The sequence below is a fragment of the Mustela nigripes genome, chromosome 15 (assembly GCF_022355385.1).
Source record: "Mustela nigripes isolate SB6536 chromosome 15, MUSNIG.SB6536, whole genome shotgun sequence".
Lineage (NCBI taxonomy): Eukaryota > Metazoa > Chordata > Mammalia > Carnivora > Mustelidae > Mustela > Mustela nigripes.
Window position 1 is genome coordinate 74344849 of NC_081571.1, and position 15083 is coordinate 74359931.

Here is a 15083-nt window from a genome sequence, read left to right on the forward strand (position 1 = left end):
GGACTAACAGTAACAGAGAAAAAAAACATTGTACAGTTGAGAGGGTAAGGCAAAAAAGGAAAGTGTTACAGACATGAAAGCCACAGGACCGGCGTTCCTAGAGAGCTGATGAGCAGAACTGCCGAGTCCTGCTGCCTGGCTTGACTGGGGTCCTCCCTGGAGCTCTCAGAAGGGTCCAGTGGGGAGTGTGCCTAGAAGGGGCGCATCATTCATGCCATGCTTCAGTGGGAAGACCCCATCGGGTAGCTACAAATGCATCCCAGGATAGTGATGTATGAAGTATTATCAGTGTTATTTTTTGAGGTTTCTTAGTTCCTTTGTTTAGTGGAAGAGCAAAAAATACGTTGTACTACATACAGCTCAAGATGATATGGTTTAGATTGTTTTTCTGTTTTCTGGAAGCTGAACTGTTACTTGAGATTAAATTCTCCATCTGTTCCTTAGAAATTAAAATTGTGAGAAAAATGGCTGCACAATATGAAGTTACTTTCATTTCTTTCTTTCTCCCAGGTCCGGGTTGACAGCGGCATCCAACCAGGAAGTGATATTAGCATTTATTATGATCCAATGATTTCAAAAGTTAGTTCAATTTCTTTTCTTTTTTTTTTTTTTAAAGATTTTATTTATTTATTTGACAGAGAGAGATCACAAGTAGGCAGAGAGGCAGGCAGAGAGAGAGAGGAGGAAGCAGGCTTCCTGCTGAGCAGAGAGCCCGATGTGGGACTTGATCCCAGGACCCTGAGATCATGACCTGAGCCGAAGGCAGTGGCTTAACCCACTGAGCCACCCAGGCGCCCAAAAGTTAGTTCAATTTCTTAATGGCTTTGTTCATTTTTCTTCTGAAGAAGTGGAAGTATTTAATTTAATAAAATCTGAAGTTGAGCTGTTCTCTGAATCATGTGCTATAATTAAACAAGTAATTGTGCACTGATGGAAAAGTGAAAGCAGAGCAGATTTTTTTTTTTCCTCTGGAGAAATATCAGTACCGTGTTACTTTGTAACACTCCCCAATCAAGTCAGTCATTGGCTCTTCTCCGTCAAATGGAATGATGATCCATTTCGTTAGTTAGGTAACTATTAAATAGTTAGGTAACTAAGTTACCTAACCAGGGGCTCCAGTGCAGCCCATACAGTTAGGATGAATTAAGTTGTATTTGGTCATTCCTGAAAATTACCTGAGATAGAAGTGTCAATGGCAGACCATTATCAAGGAGTTGGGGTGATAAGTCGTGTTTTTTGGAGTACTTTTTACCATCTCTCTTCAGTTTTTATGAATCAGTAATTATTTGTGGGGACTGCACATAATTAAGGTTTATGTAAGAGTATAAGATGTCTTTTTGCAATTTGACTTTACAGAATAACAATAATGCTTAAATTCTTACATCTTTTAAAATCTTTAGAATTGTGAGATATCATAAAATGTAGAATTTCTGACCACAGAAACCCTTTCTCAAGTTGATGTACTTACAGCAAGCAAACCATTTTTTCTTTATCTTTTTTAACTTAATTTTTAACAGTAACATTATTAAAGTGAACTTTAGGTATTTTGTTAGAGACGTGCTATTTAGTTTAAAAATAAAAAACAAATATTATAGATGGATTTTTAATAGATGTGGTTCCATTTTTGGTGAATACATTTCTGTTCAGAAACGTGACCTACAAATAAATTTTCAACCTGGCTTGATACTGAGGAACTGATGGAAGGCACTAAAGTAATTGCATACTACACATTGACTAATGTAATAATGAGAAAAATATTTTATGAATACCTGAGATCTTATTAGCAAGCAAATTAGTAATAAAATGTTACTTATTGCTTGTATTTAATTGCTAATTTGGTTAAGATTCCTCTAAAGAGGTACAAAATCATATAGGAAAGGAAGACCCTTCTGATTTTCTAGTACAGGAACCCTTTGCGTCTGTGGTGTTTTGTGTAAAAGCCATCTAAGCAGGGTGTCAAACATGGAAATGACATTCTCGTAGGGAGAGAAAAAACAAATCTTTGCCTACTCCTTCCCTATCCCAGACGTTCATATTTTATCGCAGATCATGTTTACATTCTGATACCTTCCCTTTTAAACTTTTTATGCTTGTTTTTATTATATTGTGATTGAGCTCAAAAAGCTCTTTTCTGTCATAGTGAGTATAGGAGAAATGTCTGAAATAGCTTGATTTTCATATTTATTTAGTTTTAAAATTTTAATTGCCATACTTTATGTTACAAACTAAACCACTGTGAAGTTTCAAAAGATGTTCTGGGAAATCTCTTAGGAATTACTTAGATTTTTATTAGAATGCATTGTTTGACTTTTAGATAGATTGAGAGATACCGATGTAAATTGTTTTTTGTTTGTTTGCTTTTAGCTGATCACGTATGGTTCTGATAGAACTGAAGCACTGAAGAGAATGGAAGATGCGCTGGATAATTACGTTATTCGAGGTGAAAACAAACGTTTGGGTCTTAATATTATACATGGTGTCCAGTTTTAGAAAACAGCTTGAAGATACACTAGAGAATTCAGTAGAAAATGTGCTTACTGTGTGTTTCAATAGAAATAAGAAAAACTTGAACTAAACTGATAGCCCTATACTTTATATATATACTTTCAGTTATTTAATTAAACTTATGATTCATGACCTTTCATGACCTTTCCTAGATGAGCATTTAGTATTTTATGTACTGTATGGAAAATGGTTCTATATTCTGAAGTCTATTATTGGCCAGTTCAGCAAATGAGCTATTTATTGTCTTTGGTCATTGTTGATGATGTTTTGAAGGATGAAACTTGAAAATGTATAGAGATATAAAATATAGTGACCTACAGTTGACTGACTTGGGAGTAGAGGGTATAACCCTTTGTGTCTGTAAGGGCAAATTATAAAATATTCTCTAGCAAATGCAGTTTTGTTACCTCATGTGCATATAGGTCAGTTTTAATGCTTAACAAAGTGTGAGCCTACAAGCCTTTAGGATGTAAAGCAATAACTGACTTAGGAGCAACCATTTTACTTTTTAATGTATATGTAAAGGATTTTATCTTTAGGTGATCTCTATACCCAGTGTGGGGCTGAGCTTAAGAGTTGTGTGCCTCACCAACTAAGCCAGTCAGGTCCTTCACAGCCATTTTATTTAAATAATGAAAGCAAAGTTATACTTATTCCTCTTAAGGAGTAAATTACCTTATAATTTGTATTAGCAACTTTTCATTAGTTGTGAAAAGATCATTTCATTTTAGTCCGACATAAATTATCATCAGCTTCAGAATAATGGAGTTTAACATTGAATTTAAAGTTTAAAATACAAGTTCACTTTGAGTTATGAGTGAGTAGTGGGGGTCCAAGCGCATTCCTTGGGAAGGACTGGCCTGGGTAGTTCTATGCTTTTCTTGCGGCTCATTAAAACAGTGGTGCTAGGAGGCTGGAGTTCGGAGGCTGAGGGGTTATAACAGTGGTGGCGTGTGATCACCTAGCCCCCATCTAGCCCATACAGAGCTTTATACCCTTTCAAAAGGATTCCCTTCAAGGGGACACAGCCTGTAAGTCAGAAGGCTTGGCGAGTAGACAGAAACTTTGTGTGAATTAGAAAACGTGCTCTTTTCTCAGGTGCGTTCCGCTGTGAAACCGAGAGCCCAGCTTAGCAGTGGAGCATGTCAGACCCTTAACACTGCGCCGTTGACCCAGTGCCTTTGTGCAGTAAACAGTTCATGCGGGTGTACAATAGTGGCTTAAGACAGTTCAGTGACTTCGTTTTGTTTTATTTTGAGAATGTGAGCGGTGGGATGGCGTGCTGGCCGGTTGACGGGAAGGGCAGGGCAGGAGGGAGAGAGAGAATCCCAAGCAGCCTCCTTGCTGACATGGGGTTCCATCTAATGACTCTGAAATCGCCAGCTGAGCCAAAAATGGAGAGTCAGATGCTTAACTGGCTGAGCCACCCAGCGCTCCCTAGTGACTCTTTTTACATATCTACCTTCCTCTGCTCATTTTTGTCTATGGCGATTAGTAGTCATCCAGTCCTCACTTTTCCTCATTTTTTTTTCCCCCTCTTGTTAGATCTGGAGAAACTTCTTACCTCCCTTTCCTTTTACTGTCAACTCTCTTTTCTTAACATTTGTTAACTAATAGGTAACAGTGATTGTATTTAATCTTATGTGCTAGTGATTCACCTTTGTCAATGGAAGGAAAACAGCTCTCAAGTGAACTCAGATGTAATAAAAAAAAAAAAAATCAGTAACATTGGTATCCAAAGCATGTACACATTTGAAAAATCCTCTTCACATTTTTTTTTAGTTCATTCTCTTGTTCATTTTTAGCCTGAATTGTGGAGTAGTTACTATTTTTTTTTTAAACTCTGCCATATTCCACCATAAGCAGCAGTTACATATTTTCTCTATATATTGGTTAAGTAGGCCTGGAGGAGTCTGTTTTCCTTAGAAATACTATCCCCCCAAATGGGTGTTTGGAACACACATCTAATTTGGGTATGCATTTTTCTCTATATGTTTAACTACATGTACAGAGACATGAACAAGGTATTTGGGACTGTTACTCCCAGAGGCCTTTAAGTATCTGTAAGGATTCCTGCCCCCAACCAGTATTTTTGCAATTTTTTAAAAAAAGTGGTTCTTTTTTTTTTTTTTTTTTTTAAGATTTTAATTATTTACTTGACAGAGAGAGAGAGACACAGTGAGAGAAGGAACACAAGCAGGGGGAGTGGGAGAGCTAGAAGCAGGCTTCCCCCTGAGCAGGGAGGCAGATGATGCTTGGTCCCAGGACCCTGAGACCACGACCTGAGCCAAAGGCAGATGATTAACGACTGAACCACTCAGGCGCCCCGGTATCTTTGTAATTTTTATTGTGGTTGTTGAATTATTGGATTTTGGCTAATTTGAGTTATGCTCAAGTAAGCTTGAGTGGTAAATTCATGAATTTGAGATAGTCAATTTGAGTAAGAATATTTTGTTAAATCACATCTCTATTAAACTTTGATGTAATGTAGTAGTATGGCACATGGGCATTTTGTCACAATATTAGTGTTCTGTTCTACTCTGGCTTCTGAAACGAGTACTCTTTCATATTTATAGAATATACTTTCATGTTTTATATTTAAATGAATGTTTGCCACTAGTTATTACATGTTTATTTTATGTTTTAAAAAGATTTATTTACTTCTCAGAGAGAGAGAGAAGGGGAGGAAGCACGAGCAGGGAGAGGTGCAGAGGGAAGAAGCCGACTCGCTGCTGAGCAGGGAGCCTGATGCAAGACTAGATCTTAGGGTCCCCAGGTTATGAGCCGAAGGCAGAGGCTTAACTGACTGTGCCACCTAGGCACTCCTAGTTACTACAGTTTTAAATGAAGTGATTTAAGTATGGAGTGGTAGTAGGCTTGCTGTTACTCTCCTAATTTTCTATGTATCATACATAAAATAAAATGTGTTTTATTGAGCAGATTGTTTTTTTCCCAGGCTTAGTGTGAAATTTCTGCCTTTGGTTCACTGTGATACAATAGAAAGAAATCACACAGGTCTGGGTTCTTATCCTGTCCTGACACCATTTAGGAGCTGTGATTTTCGTTAAGTTACTCTCTCTGAATCTCCTACTCCACATTTAAAAATGGAGTGTTAGCCTCTGCCTTATAAGTTAATTAACTAAGATTAAGTATGGTTAAGAGATTAACTGAGGTTAAGTATGTAAAAGGACTTGGCAAAGTAATAGCTCTGTAACTTCAGGTCCTACCTTCGTTTGTCCCTCTCTCATTACAATTATAAAACTACGTATTTGAAGACCATATGTCAGAAATTATTATCCGTCAGTTGGTGTGATACGTGAAACTGATGAAGCCATAGATAAACAATATTGAAAGTCCATTGTAGGTCATTCTTGGTGCTGTGTCCTCCTGCTCTGCTTCTTCAAAGCATTTGCCATAACTTTAATTAAAATACTAGTTGCCTGACTAATTGCTAAATGTCAGATTATCTCATAAGAAAGTTAGGTGTGTGAGGGCAGTGATGGTGTTATCTTGTTTACTCATATATTACTAGTGCTTAGCAGTGCCTGATACATGGTAGGTGAGTAATACGTGTTGAATGAATTAATGAATGAGTGATAATATCCCTATATCAAGGAGTTTCTAGTGAACTCGGAATGAAACAGACAAATAACGTGAATTCATAGATACCCTAATGGAGTGAAAAAATATGGTGGAAATTGAGATGGGGGGCTCTTTTTTTCTCCTCACCTCTGGGTTTGGTTCTTTGAAAGCATGTGAACACTGCCTTAGGACTTACGGTGACTCGGTTGAGAGTACCTCGCTTTGTACTATCTTTGAGCAGCTCCTCAGGGTGACAGCATTTTTTAAAAGACCGAACTCAGGGCGCCTGGCTGGCTCAGTGGGTTAAGCCGCTGCCTTCGGCTCAGGTCGTGATCTCAGGGGATCAAGTCCCGCATCGGGCTCTCTGTTCAGCAGGGAGCCTGCTTCCTCCTCTCTTTCTCTCTGCCTGCCTCTCTGCCTACTTGTGATCTCTGTCTGTCAAATAAATAAAATCTTAAAAAAAAAAGAAAAAAAAGACCGAACTCACTGTAGAGGGAAAGTACAGGGGATGGGCACACTTGGGAGTGTTTGGAGTGTGACTTGGTCTTATCTTTTGGGAAAGTGGCCTGGCATCGGATGTTGAAAGTGCATGCTCTTTGACCTACCTGTTTAGTCTTTAGGAATCTTACCCTATGATTTAAAAGACCGAATTGTGCAGTGATGTTAATGAGGACGTTTATGACAGCACTGGTTACAGTAGCCCACGTACTAATCAACTGAGGTGTCCAGCAGATGGGTGGACTGAAGGAATTACTATGCATCTTCATAGTAATTGTGATTTCCAAAATCACAACATTGTTATCACACTCAAGAAAATTCACAGGCGTCTCCTAGTATCAGCAGTGTAAATTACTGCTTAGCTGGTTCTTGAAGGCATGTGTGTGCATATTGTCAGGTAGAAAGGCAATTTGCAGGGTGAGGTATGGTGCAGTCTGACGTTAGTTAAGCCCACGTTCCCATCCTACAGTATCTTTATCGTATTTGGATGAGCACAGAGAAAAGGCTGTGGATGTATACACATCGGATCAAAACACATATATAGTTAGCTCAAAAAGTTTATTAGAAGCTTGTTTTCTCTTGATATATTGCTCACAGGCTTTTTATTTTAGGTATTTTCTTTTTTTCATAAAGACTTTATTTATTTATTTGACAGGGATCACATCACAAGTAGGCAGGGAGGCAAGGCAGAGAGAGAGGAGGAAGCAGGCTCCCTGCCGAGCAGAGAGCCCGATGCGGGGCTCGATCCGAGGACCCTGAGATCATGACCTGAGCCAAAGGTAGAGGCTTAACCCACTGAGCCACCCAGGCGCCCCTATTTTAGGTATTTTCAAGTTGAATGAACAGTACATTGCACACCTGTATGCTCTTCGCCTAGATTGCTAAGTATTCTCACATCTTTTGTCCGCTCCGGCTCTCCGGCTCTCCCTTTCTTTGCTTCTCCTTTCTCCTCCTCTTTGCACGTCCTCCTTCCCTTCCCTCCTCATGTTTCTCCTCAGCTGTTTAGAAGGGAAATTGCAGACGTCATGATACATGACTCCTAAATATTTCAGTATGGATCTGAAGAGTAAGATCATTTTCCTGTGATTTCCAAAATCACAACATTGTTATCACACTCAAGCAAATTCACAGGCGTCTCCTAGTATCAGCTCATGTTCTGTCCGTACTCCAGTTTCCCCTGTTCTGCAAAGAACTGTTTTCTTTAAAAAATCTTTTTTTAATTCCACCTACAATCCAGTTGGAGTTTACACATTGCTTTTACTCACGTCTCGTTATTATCTTGCTCTTTTCCTTTTTGGATTTCATATCAAAAACTCTCCAGTAGAGCCCCGGGTAGCCGACTTGCAGAATGTCTCACATTCTAGATTGGAGGTTTCCTTATTGGTCTGGTCAAGGCACTTGGGGAATGAGCTGGAGAGATGGGGGTTGGAGCCAGAACAAGCAATTTAGTTTGAATTGGTGATTTTGAATATGGTGTTGTTAGCGAACCTTAGATGATTTCAGGGTGTGACTCTGGGACTCCGTGGCTATAGTGAGAGAATAGATTATTTGCAATGAGATCCTAGAAGATGAGCAGTGACGATGTTGCCTGGGTCGTCCTCCTAAGGCGACAGGAGTTAGGATCTGAAGGACGGTCATGAGTCCGGTGACGTAAAGTCTGCAGCAAATACTGGGTTATGACGAGGATGTTGGTAGATGACAGGGAGTTGGAGAAGATTTTTTGACTAGATAAAGTAAACCTCAAGGAAAAAGAAGTTTCTCCAAGGATTAGAAGAGGTAATGTTCTAGAAATGGCTGTGGATCTCAAGGACGTATGTGAGGGTTGCTGGAGAAGTGAGGTTTTCATGTCCTGGGATGCTCTGTCCTCTTCTTACCTGAGGACCTTCATTGTTAGGCCGCAATCTAAGCAGTTGTAACAGTAAAAAATACAGTGACCTAGGAAAGATCCAATTTAATTTCTCTGCCATGTCATAATCTCAAAAGGAGATTGTCAAGGGCTTAGATTCACAGCAGATGGTTTTCACTTGGGGCCCCCAGAGTGGCTGCTTTTATGCCCGTCATCCAGCCTCAGCAAGAAGGTGGCAGGGAGAGTTCACACCCATTTTTTTTTTTCAAGGTATAACCTAGAAAGTACCTTTATTTTTGTTCCCATTCTATTAGCGTATAATCACATGGTCGTACGTAGCTTCTGGGAACTTGGGAAATGTCATAGATGTTCAAGGGAGCCATCTACTAAGCTAAAAAGTGGCGTTTCTTGTATTAAAGGAAAAAGAATAGATAATGGTGGATGACTGGGAAGTGAAATATATATGTGTATGTGCTCATTTCTGGAAACCTACAGGCACAAGAGCAGAATGAGTAAGATGGTGTGCTTACAGGTGTGGAGGGAGGAGCAGGTAGAAATGTTTGGCGAATAGGAAATGAAGTAACATGGAATGTTACTTGATTTCACTTGTAGAATTCTGACAATATTTCAAAATAAAACTATTAAGGTTCTGGGGAAGAAATTCAAAATGGAGTACAACCAAACAAATGGATATACTGTATGAATAATCATGGTGATTGGGTGGGGAGGAGGGAGAGGAAAAAAAATCTAGCCTTAAATAACTGTTAGCTATATTTTGACTGGATACTCTCCAGCTAAATACAGCATAACAAACAAACATTAAACTCTGGTTAATAGGTTTGCATGTCCTAGTTCATGGGTTAGCAGTTCTGAAGCCAGTTTATGTATGTTCTGGGATTGAGGAAATAAATACATGGATTTTGGATAAGATGACATTTCTCACTCTCCGAGAAAGAAGTTAAAGATGTGGAAATGGATGAGGATACAGTGAGTCCTGTGGTGTTGAGTTGAAACTGGGGGTATCCGTGTAAACTCGTGGTTTGTAACATAGACTGGAATGTAAGAGTACAGATATGTTAGTGTGTGTCTGTGTGTTTGTGTGTAGGTATATACACATATTCTGGAGCTCAGGGTTTCTTTAGTATTACTGACATTTTGGGGTAGACAGTTTGTTGTTGTCGGGGGGCTGTCCTTCACACTGTAGGGTGTTCATCACCACCTTGGCCTGTACTCATTAAATGACAGTAGCGTCCCCTCAGTTGTGACAGCCAGGTATTTCCAGACACTGCCATATGTTATGAGGGAGGGGGGCAAGTCACCCTCGACTGAGAACCACAGAGAGGTCATGGAAGCATTGACACCCATAGCAATGAGCATGCCAAGAACCCAGATCCTTTCTTTCCAATACCATTGTCTCATAAATGGAACCAGCGCTCCATGGTAAAATGGCTGATTTCTGGAGGAGTGTTACGATGAGCCTGAAGCATCTTGTATGAGAAAGCAATCAAGTGCTCAACGATGATGATATGTCAGAAAGACACAGGAGCCAGCTCTCAGGGGTTCCCACTGGCCAGTCTGGCAAAACTTCAGTAACAAAATAAATAATGTTACCAATGGGTTAAAGCCCATTGTCATACTGGCATAAATAGGTAAGAAAGCTAAAAGTGGGAAGAAGAGGCACAGTTCTTTTCTACACTAGATTTTTAATTAGTGTAGAAAAATACCTACTTGTGCCAAATTGTTTAGGTAAGAATCATCAATGACAGATGGTAAAATTAGTGGGTGAAAATATGAGCAACAGGTATTTGCATAGTTTCATAGTATATCCACAGGAGATACTAATTAATTATAGTGGGAAATAAAATATCTTAAAAATGTACAGACCTAGCATTTTACCCAAATGGTCACAATTAGTATCACTGGTCATGGGATATAGCAACATCACGTGCCTCTTGAGGTTATGATGCACTGAAAATAGCACATCGTTTCTGTGATGTTCTCCCCAAAATGTATAACTTGGATATAATCATGAAGAAGCAGCAGACAGACCAAATTGGAAGACAGTGTGTGAAATAAAGGGATTGCACTCTTCAGAAGTGTCAAGGTCAAGAAATACAAAAGTGGATCAACCTTATCTAGATCAAAGGAAACCAAGGATACATGACACTAAACGCAGGATTAGATCCTGAACCAGGAAAAAAAAAGTCTGTGTTTTGTAGTAAAGGTCATAAATGAGACAGTTACTGAAATTTGAGTAAGGTTTGCAGATTAGATAATGATACTGTTATCAATGTTAATTTTCAGATCTGGTCATTGTACTGTGATTACATGAGAGACTTACCTTGGTTTTAGGAAATACTGAAGTACCTAGAGGTAAAGTACATCCTGTTTTTGACTTCTCCCCACATGTTTAGGGAAAAGAAGTGTACGTGCGTGCGTGCATGCGTGTGTGTGTGTGTAAAGAGGGAAAAAATGAATGATAAAACAAATGTGTTAACAGATGTTGCAATTGGTGAATCTGGGTGAAGGATATACAGTAATACTTCATACTATTTTTGTGAATTTTTTTATATTCTGCAATTATATTTTTTTAAAAAGTTAAAAAGATAGATGAAGAGGAGCATGTGCCCCCTCCCCACAAAGCTAAGGAATTTCACACAGATGCGTTTGTGATTCTGTATGATTCATCTGATGAATTCTAACGGCTAGAGGGCTTGAAGAAATTGTTTTGTAGAGGACAGGAAAGGATGGACAGCTTGCTGTCTTGTTGGCTAACCACTTAGTTGTTCAAATAATATTTTTTCTCCTAAGTTGATTGTGAGCTTTTGTTAACATAAAAAATCTTGAGAGCAGAAATGTAATTTGGTTAAAGTTAATTTCTGAGTCCCCATGAAATAAGCAGTGGCTTTTGGCCTCCGTTTGATCCTGGCCCTGTGTGCAGCTAATGTCTGGCCAGTGTTTTGGAAACAGCAGGCAGTCGGGAGAAAGCGGCTCCTCGGGGTCCTCTCTTCTGTGGGCCTGGTCGTGATTTCCCATACAGATGGGACCCTGTGAACTTTGGCAGGGGTCATTTTGAATTCCCTGTCTAAAACTCAGAGCCATAATTTTTATGAGTATGTGATTAATAATACCGTTGAAGTTATAAACTGTGTCTCAGAGTACCTCTGTGACCGACTTCATGTTTGAACAAGGATCGGTTTAAAGAGTACTGTCTTTCCTGGGACAAGGAAATAAAGTAAGCTCCGTACAAATGATAACTTTCAGATGTGTGGGCTGTCTCTTAACAGTTCCATGATTTTTTTCCCCATCTATCTGCTCTCTTGAGCTTTTAGGAAAAGAAAACAGTTTTTTGATTAGTCCCCCATTTGGCTTTAGAACTAATTACTGTACAGTAGTCTTTGGAGTCAGTGGAGGCACCTAGATTTTGGTTGTCTGCCATTAGCCACTGTTTCATCTTCTTGTCCTTCGGAAAGAGAAACAGATAATGAGTGGGTTTTGCATAGTAATCGGTAATATTTTATTCAGAGAACATTTAAAGAGAAAGTGCTTTTGTGTAGTAATTTTATTCCTGAAGCCTCTTTTAGCAAGATAAAAGTCTGTTTTCATGCTCTATTTACTATTCAAGTAGAAAGATTTTTGAAAGTCTGGGCTTCATTTGTGTGCTTGAATGGCTCTGCTCTTTGATATCCAAAATGTAAATTAATATTTGCTTATAATAACTTTGACTTAATGTTTTCAAAAATCACTTATTTTTCAACTTTGAATGTGGAATAAAAGTGCAACGTACCATTTATCCTGGAAAACCGCATACATTTTAATTTTTTGATGTCTTCAGTCACAAATTGATCCCTGGGTGTCAGAAAGCAATCTTATTGTTCAGATCATCATTATTTCTGAAATCCATGTTGGGGTTTCCTGAAGACAGTCTGATGCCAGCTACTTTGGCATCGACCTCACAGAGGAGCAAGAAAATTTATACTGTCACTAGGCTGTCACAGGAGAGCTTGTAAAGTCAGATACAAAATATGAGTCCAAGCAGTATTATTTTTTATTTAACTGAAGGTCAAAAAGCCTGGGAGTTTGCATTGCCCTTCTATGTTAATTACTATTTACACATAAACTAACAAATGGAAACATTCTGAAATTTTAATTTGCACATAAGAACACTTTTTTTGGGAAATAAAATCCAGCTGCACCCTGATCTTCTAATTTTCATCCTTTCCAGCTCCTTCTTTAATATCATATTTTTTTCCAAAACTTCAGTTATGGTGCAGGAGTAAGTTACACACTGCTGGCTTTGTCTTCTTTGTTTTCCGGGTGGCTCTGCGTCCTAATTGGCCTTCTCTTCTGATCTCTGAACCCTTGGACACCATCAGTCTCCTCTCCCAAGCTTCTCCAGTTTAACTTGTTCACAGTGAATCCGATGTTTTCCTCTCAACTTGTTTCTTTTCTATGAAGTGGTGGTTTCTATCGTGTAGCGCGCCAGAGCCAGAAGTGACTCATCACTCCCATTCATTTTTTTTTTAAATACAAGATTTTATTTTATTATTTTTTAAAATGATTTTATTTATTTGTGAGAGAGCGAGAATGAGAGAGAGAGAGCACAAGCAGGCAGAGGCAGAGGGAGAAGCAGGCTCCCCACTGAGCAAGGATCCTGATGCGGGACTCGATCCCAGCACCGTGGGATCACAAGTTGAAGGCAGATGCTTAACCATCAGAGCCACCGAGGCGTCGCACAAGATTCTGTTTTTAAGCAACCTCTCTACTTCCAACATGGGGCTCGTGCTTGAAACTCTGAGATCGGGGGTCACATGTGCCAGGCACCCCGTCTCCCTCATTCTTTATCCGCTGCGTCGCCACACCCTCTCAGCCTGCTCAATCTCTTTCAGACCCAGTTGCTTTTCTCTGTCGGTGTTGCTTCCACCCTTGCCGGGTGCTGAGGGTGTGGCGGGGGGGATGGGGGGCCTTGCCGGTTTTCAGCGAGTCTGCTGCGGTTGTCCGCTAATGGTTTTTCCCATCCTCACTCCCCACCCCTCCCCCGTGTCCTTCCCAGTAGCAGTCTGCATGATTCCTGGCGCTCAGACCTGGTTGTACCTGCCCTGCTTCACCCGTTCTGGTTGCCCTTAAGAGACGTAGAAGTGTTGCACGGCTGTTCGGCCAGCACGGCGCTGTTGCGCTTCCACATACACCCTCTTTCCTTTGCTCACACTCTTGGCCATCGTGTACTTCCTTCAGTTCTCCCCACAGAAATACCTGGTGCTTTCCATTTGCTTTGGACAACAGTAAGAATTCTTCTTTTTTTTTTTAGATTTTATTTATTTTAGAGAGAGAACAAGCACCTATGTGTGCACTCGAGAGCAGGGCAAGGGCAGAAGGGAGGGAGAGGGAGAGAACCTCATGCAGACTCAGAGGCCTGAGCAGGCAGCCTCTGTAGGGCTCCGTCCCAGGACCCTGAGCTGACCTGAGCCGAAACCGAGAGTCCTGCAGTCCACTGACTGAGCCATACGGGCGCCCTAACAACAGTGAGAATTCTTAAGTATTTTAAGTTTCTTCTTGATATTTATTACCTGCTTTTGTGTCCTCCTGTGTCTTTCTCTATTTCGTCTCCCAGCCAGGAAGATTTGCCTTAAGTCTCTCCTACTTTCCTCTTCCTGGAAGGCCACATCTGTTGTTGCCAGTGCATAGAAATCTCTCTGGTGAGCCGTACCCTTTTCTTCTTCAAAAGTGCTTTAGTTTTGTCTATTTGTAAAACATACAGCAAAAGGATTCCATTCCCTTTCATAGGAGTCTTTTATTTTAAATTTTTGCTTACTGAGTTCGTCTTTCTAAGCACACCTAGCACATCATTTTCATTTACCCAAATATCACCTGTAATATAGGCAGATGTCACATTTTTGCAATGATTTGTTAGTTATATTTGTGTCATCAGAAGTTTTTTATACCTTCCAATACTTTCCTCATAAAAATATACATAATCACAACAGACTTCTGACTGTTAGTTGTCAAAAACTGTCTAAGTCATTACCCACGGAGCAAGGCTGGGATAACTGCGCCTTTGTCCAGGGCGTGTCCTTTGAATGGTACTTACTAGATCGTTGTCTGTAGCTAATAACTTCTTCCATGAAGGTTTAGCTATGGGAGGGGCATTAATATTTTAATTTGGAACTTTCTCTAAATGTTTTGAGGCAGTTTGAGTAGATTACAGACTTTTTTTTTTAAGATTTTATTTATTTATTTGACAGAGATCTCTAGTAGGCAGAGAGGCAGGCAGAGAGAGAGGGGGAAGCAGGCTCCCCACTGAGCAGAGAGCCGGATGCGGGGCTCAATCCCAGGACCCTGAGATCATGACCTGAGCCAAAGGCAGAGGCTTAACCCACCAGGTTGTTTTTTTTTTTAGAACTTTTAGTCCTAGGGTATCCTGAGGCAGGAATGGAGATACTCAGTTTTGCACGTGGTTGCTAGCCTGCATGGTCTAGCGTGCAGAGATGCCTAGAGCAATGCCTAGTTGGATGTATTAAGTTGGTTGGCTCAGAGAGAGGAAATCAAATTGAAAGGTGTGCCCTTCTCCCCCCATATGTATACATTAGATTCAGGTTAACGTGCTGTAACAAAGATTTTTAAATACAGTGGTATAAATAAGATAGAAAATTAT

The 15083-nt window shown here is 40.0% G+C and overlaps 1 protein-coding gene across 2 annotated transcripts in view; it reads left to right on the forward strand.

The window, feature by feature from the left end:
• PCCA (propionyl-CoA carboxylase subunit alpha) overlaps positions 1 to 15083 on the forward strand; it is a 413253-nt gene that overhangs the window by 203171 nt on the left and 194999 nt on the right. For both annotated transcript variants that reach the window (XM_059378122.1, XM_059378121.1), the window contains 2 exons: positions 511 to 579; positions 2365 to 2440. In XM_059378122.1, coding sequence (XP_059234105.1) covers positions 511 to 579; positions 2365 to 2440 — 145 coding nt within the window. The remainder of the gene's footprint in view (positions 1 to 510; positions 580 to 2364; positions 2441 to 15083) is intronic.